The sequence below is a fragment of the Lactuca sativa genome, chromosome 7 (assembly GCF_002870075.4).
Source record: "Lactuca sativa cultivar Salinas chromosome 7, Lsat_Salinas_v11, whole genome shotgun sequence".
In the NCBI taxonomy this organism is placed as follows: domain Eukaryota; kingdom Viridiplantae; phylum Streptophyta; class Magnoliopsida; order Asterales; family Asteraceae; genus Lactuca; species Lactuca sativa.
In genome coordinates, this window is record NC_056629.2 from 15,076,117 (window position 1) to 15,082,040 (window position 5,924).

The following is a 5,924-nucleotide window of genomic DNA, read 5'->3' on the forward strand; positions in this document are numbered from 1 at the left end:
ACGGTCTATATTTTCCGGATTGGTTTTCCAACCGCTGCTATACATGGTAATAAAGTTCAATTTGTGAGACCATTTCTTTATTTTCTTCATTTATTGCAAGAAATAATGATTTAGATTTATTTACTTATGTAATTAGATGACATTGTTTATCTTCATTTACTAGATTATCTCAATGCAATTTAACATGCTACTTTACTTTACAAAGCAGTACCTTCCGACCTCGGCAACGCTGAAGAATCTTTTCTAGTTTGAATCAAAATTTTAAAATACATTGAAAGTTGGGACAAATTTTCAATAAAGAAAAGATTAGAAAGAAGTACAAAAAAATTCTACTATATTTGTAAAAGAAAGAAAAATTTGTGCCAAACTTATAAAAAAAAAAAAAGTGTGGGCGAGAACTATAAAAACGGAATGGTTTGAGGGGGGATGCAAGAAGGCGCATTTCTTTATAAACAGATCAAAGGGACTGGGAAGGGATTCTCACATTAGTCTTTCCCAGGGCACATTGCAGTCTTCAACGAAAATTTCTTTAGGTCGCATTGTTTTTCTCTCAAATATATTTGCATCTATAGCACCTCTCGTGAGTCATTATCACTATAATAATACGGGTTAATGACATATTTTTTTTTTTTTTTTTTTTTTGTATATTTATAGTTTATTAAAGTTGGAGGTTTGCCAAAAACAAAATCAATTTTATCTTTTTTATTATTTCTGGTTCATTAAAATTCTTAAGATTTGCATAAATGTTCGGTTTTACCAGTATAAACCAACAAAAAGGGTAAAATTGATTTTTATTTTGCAAAATTCCAACTTTAATGAACCAAAAATAAACCAAACATTTCTGTGAAACTTAAATGTTTTTATGTCACTAGCCCAATAATAAAGTCCCACATATTTTGTCATTTATGAAAATCTCAAAAACTGGAATGTCACATTAAGATTAATCTCACATGATCGGCATTACATTGCAATGATAGTTACTTTTCATGCCCCATTTGTAAAAGAATCAACATTGCAATACAATGTTTGTATTTGGAACGTATTATGCGTTCATCAATTTATATATATACATCTTCTAACCAAAAGTATAAGTTACAAATTACAACAACAGTAACACCACCACCACTACAGCCAACTACAATAACTTGTTCACAGCCCTGCCACCACCAAAAGTCAACATCCAATATGCCGATTTTCTAACCTTAAGAGGGAATCCACCACCTCCATTGCATAACAAAAGATCTATTTTGACTTTTATAGTCAAACGAGTCAATCCAATCCGTACTTCAAATTGTTTTTAGGAGATGTTCCAAACTATATGAATTTTACAACAGAATTTAGACTCGTTTGTTTGACCACAAAAGTCAAAGCATACCTCTTTTGATGCATATATATGTTTATGGAGGTGCAGATTTCCTGCTTCTGTTGATGCTCAGTTTCATTCAAGTAGTAATGGAGTGGATGCTTCTGATAAAACTGCCCCTAAATATGCATGAAAGAAAGACACTAAACCTTAATACCAAAAATCCAATTTTACCTTCCCAAAACAAAAGCATTCCACAGTATATATATAAAAAGAAAAAAAAACACGATAGAAAGACATAAAAATACATCATCAACTCTATACACAAGAGTTCGTATGAATAATACTTCATAAATGACAAAACAAAAACATTAAGGTGTTGGCAATGTTATTATAATTACTACAACTAACATCAACATCAATACAAACAAACACTCTTTAGAATCAAACAAAATTTCACAACAATGAAACAATTGTAAAACTTGGACAATGTCCCTTTTATGTTTTCATCATTATCACAACATATGAATAAAACTGAAACTTTGTTACTATTTTTTGATGAAATAGTTCATTTGTCCACTTCAGCAAAAACTACATATTTTCATAAAGAAATCAAAAATATTCAGAAAAATTGAACAAAACTATTAGATGATTAAAGATCTTTAAAACATTTGAGGCACCTCAAACGAAACTGTTACTATTTAAAAAACTGTTTGCCACGTCATATGTCCACATCAACACCATAACATCAACAAAAGAACCCAAAAAATATTCACAGCAATGGAACAAAATCAAAAGTTAAATGGTTAATGGTTAAACCTCTTTAAAAATGTTTCAAGTAGCTAGAAAGTAACAACTCTGAAACTTGTTTTACTAGTCAAAAAGAAACAACAAAAAGACCTACATGACTATATTTAACCTAAAAACTTTCTAATAAGTAAATAAAAAAACTTCAACTTATTTAGGTTGCGTACCCGTTGCATCCGCTGATATTCTTTTGGCCTTTTCATCATCAAGATAATTCTGATAAATATAAGTTGAAAAACCCCACAACCCCATCAGCATAGCAATCACCTTCACCCCATTCATCTCATCATGAAACACCACCACAGCCGCCAATGGAGTCAAAGCCAATGACAAAGTACTAATCACATTAGAAAACAATGAAGACACCACAAATATCAACCCCACAACACCAACCGAACACACCTGCCATGCGACAGCTGTCCACACCAATGTCATCATATACGCCGCTCCCCCTTTCCCAAAACCACCCATTTCACCGCCCAATGTCCGCCACTCCCCGCTAGCAAAAAGACCCACCAGGGAAACGCATGTCGCGAAAAAGGAGGTGTAGATTTGAAGCTCCAGAACTACCGAAAAGGTCTCTTTTTTTAAGACCTTTTGAAATGTAACTTGCATGATTGAAAGTAAAAACGCGTATAAAGCAGAAGCACTTAAAGTAGCCACAAATCCAAGAACGTATTTTCTGCTTGTTACACCATTTGGTTTATCAGAATCATCATTGATGGCAAGTAAAGAAGCGGATAATGTCAGAACCACAACCGAGTTAAAAATTAAAGCTGTAAACTTTTGGGAATTTATAAAATATGAGAATATTGCATTGAAGGCTAATTGGGTTGCACAAATGAGTGAATAAGTAGAGGCTGAAAGGTATAGTAATCCCACTGAATAAAGCATATTGTCACCAGCAATAAGGACGCCTATAACAAGATAGATCAAGAATAAAACGGGTAGTGAAACGGATGTGGATGATGTATTTGATGATTTTTTAGATGAAGGAAAAAGAAAATATGGGATAAATAGGATTGGGAATCCTATGGTTTGAATGAGTGTAGCCAACCATGTGCTATTTCCACCTTGATCATAGTAAAATCGACCAAGAATGACTGCAACTACTTGACCAATGAGGAGAAAACATATGTTAATGACAACAAGAGTCCACCATTGCCACCTTTTGAGCTTGGTAAGTTGTGATAGGCTTGATTGGGCTCCATTGTTGACCACACTTGGATCTTCATTATCTATGAATGGAATTACAAAGAAAAAGGAAAAAAGTATTAGCATTTATTTGTAAGGATTCGGATACAAGAATTTTGATGAATATTTAGTTCAAGGGTCACATGCAAGAAATAGTAATGTAGTTTCATTGATTTGTTGATTACAGTATCCTGTTTTCATTTCTTGTTTGTATAACGAAAAATCGACCCTGTTATATCAATGTCTTCCATAAAATAAGCAACTTTCACCTGATAACACACTTAATTGCATAAATTGGGAAAAGGGTGAAATGTTGTTGCATAAATAGGCATTAAACCCTAGATAAGATAAGAGTATATAAGTAATTTTCAAATACTCGGTGATAAGATATTGATGCAGCTAGCATCAGACCAATTATTTCAACCCTGTATAATCAGATAAGGTTATCCAAGCGTTTTAAAAATTTGATTATTGTGAGTTTCAAAATCAATATCAGAATCGATAAATTGATTATTCTTACATGTACATAGTCTAGACATAAATTTCAATAGTTTCTTATAGTTAATTTGGCAATCCAGAAACACAGCTAATTATAATCACCGATTTGATTGTTTTATGCCAAACATCTGAAATTCGATCTTCCACTGATAACTAATCAACTTAATGTGGATACAGAGTAAAAACTGATCGACGATATAAATTACAACAAGAAAAATTAAAAACACATGTTAGTTTTCAATTTGAAAAAAAAAGAACTTCCTTTTGAATTCGTTTACAAATTTACTTGCGGAATTGGAAAACATACACCTATGATTCGATAAACTATAGTGCAGGCAAAACAACTTTATGCTTCAAGAGGATCGATGTCTACCGTTCAATTTCTAAGATTCTCAACTAAAAGGGAAGAAAAAAAAAAGGCAACACTTTATAATCTAATGGAAGAGGGAAACTATCACTCAACGATTGCTTAATTGTAAAGCAATTGAATTCTTGCAAAACGAAGGATTTAAACCCTAATATAATTCGATGCATGGGAAGAACATAACTCAAGTCGGTGATGTAATTGTGTGATGAATGAAGATACATAGATACAGAGAGAGTGAGAACCTGTCATGGTGGGAAGATCCGTCATGTTATCGAGACACGGGTGGGAGCATATCAAAGAATTGAAGTATTTATAGAGAGAGGTAGGCTAGGTTTTGGGTCTTATCAGTCAACTCGCAAGTTGGTGACGAATATGTTTATAGAGTATAAAAAGTTAAAAGCTTAAAAAGCCATCCAATTTGTAATATTTTAATGGGAAAATCATACAAAAAGTCAAAAACCACTTGTTAGAGATAAACTTTACAAAAACTACTAATGACCCTTTGAATAATTGTCAATTTTTTGTTGATACGGATCAATGTATCCAAATATGGGATGATTGGATAGCAAAGAAAAAAAATTAAAAAGGTATGAAAGAGGGCATAAGAAAAACGTATCTCTTGCTTGAAGCTTTTATTTACCAACACTAAATTTGGACTAAGCCAAATTTCTATTTTGGTTTTAGGTTTGGTTTCGGACCGGACTCCGGTACAGACCGAATTATATAGTTTGAGTTATGGTGTGGGGAGGTAAAAAAAATCCAAACCAAATTACCTATTTAATTAATTTGTTCATTGATTAAATATTATATTTCTTTATACTTTAAAAATTAAATGGAAAAATGAAAACATCCTTTGATATTTTCATATTTCATAGATAAATGGACTTTGAGCTCAAAAATACCAAAAATTTCCCTTATTTAATCCATTTTTCTTATCTTTTGTTGTGTCTAGTTTGGAACTTTATATTTCACTTTTAAAAGTTGAGTCGTTAGATTATGGATGAGCATAACTATTTGTGGAACCAAAACCGGACTCTTATTTGAATGCTTTGGAATTTATGTTTGGAAAATTTAACTTTGGAATTTATTTTTAACGATAAAATTTGGTTTTCTAGATTTCCAAACAGAACCAACCCGAATTGTAATTCAGATTTTGATTTGGCTCAGATTGCATTGAATTTGGTTTGGTTCGATGTACCATTACCACCTAAAATAATTTTAAACCTAAGAAACCATAGATCGAATCAATTCCAACCCTTACCATGTTCTAAAGCAATCAAAATTTTAAATAAAATATGTTGTGACTATTTTGATATTTTAACATGTGGATTCGGTTTCAACTCTCACATATAATTCATAGAACAATACAAAATCACTTTTTCATATTAGTGGGTAAAACTTTACAAATACATCTCTTATTCGTTTCCTTTATATTATTTAAATAGTTGTCATTTCTTTAACATTCAAGCTTCATGGACTTATTGGCAGCTATGTCGATGGAATTGCAGTGCTAAACGGGAAGTTAAAGGTTTGGAATAGAACGTAATGGGTAACCGAATACAAGTTATAAAAATAATAGTCAATGTTCTGATTTTTTTACAAATGATTAATTTATTGTGTTCAATAGGTATGTTGACCTTTTATTAGGATAATTTAAACACTACAAAACAAGATTAACTCATTGAGATATCCGGAACAGAGGTGCAATGTGTCATAATAGAATATGGACTTGGAGTAGTATTTCAGAAAGTCTCA

General features: G+C 31.9%; 1 protein-coding gene across 1 annotated transcript; it reads right to left on the reverse strand.

Annotated features, from left to right (window-relative positions):
- Positions 1-977: 977 nt before the first annotated feature.
- On the reverse strand, positions 978-4,558 carry LOC111905983 (probable purine permease 11). The gene is made up of 3 exons (XM_023901717.3): positions 4,412-4,558; positions 2,278-3,348; positions 978-1,482 (listed from the first exon to the last, which is right to left on the reverse strand). Exons 1-3 carry the CDS (start codon positions 4,434-4,436, stop codon positions 1,439-1,441), a joined length of 1,140 nt encoding a protein of 379 aa, XP_023757485.1. The 5' UTR covers positions 4,437-4,558; the 3' UTR covers positions 978-1,438.
- Positions 4,559-5,924: the final 1,366 nt, after the last annotated feature.

Bases quoted from the DNA above. Each gene is read 5' to 3' on its own strand.
- LOC111905983 (XM_023901717.3), bottom strand. From the start codon at position 4,436: ATGACGGATCTTCCCACCATGACAG. The intron at 3,349-4,411 runs GTTCTCACTCTC...TTCCATTCATAG, and splicing joins GGATCTTCCCACCATGACAG to ATAATGAAGATCCAAGTGTG. The intron at 1,483-2,277 runs GTACGCAACCTA...ATGCATATTTAG, and splicing joins AATATCAGCGGATGCAACGG to GGGCAGTTTTATCAGAAGCA.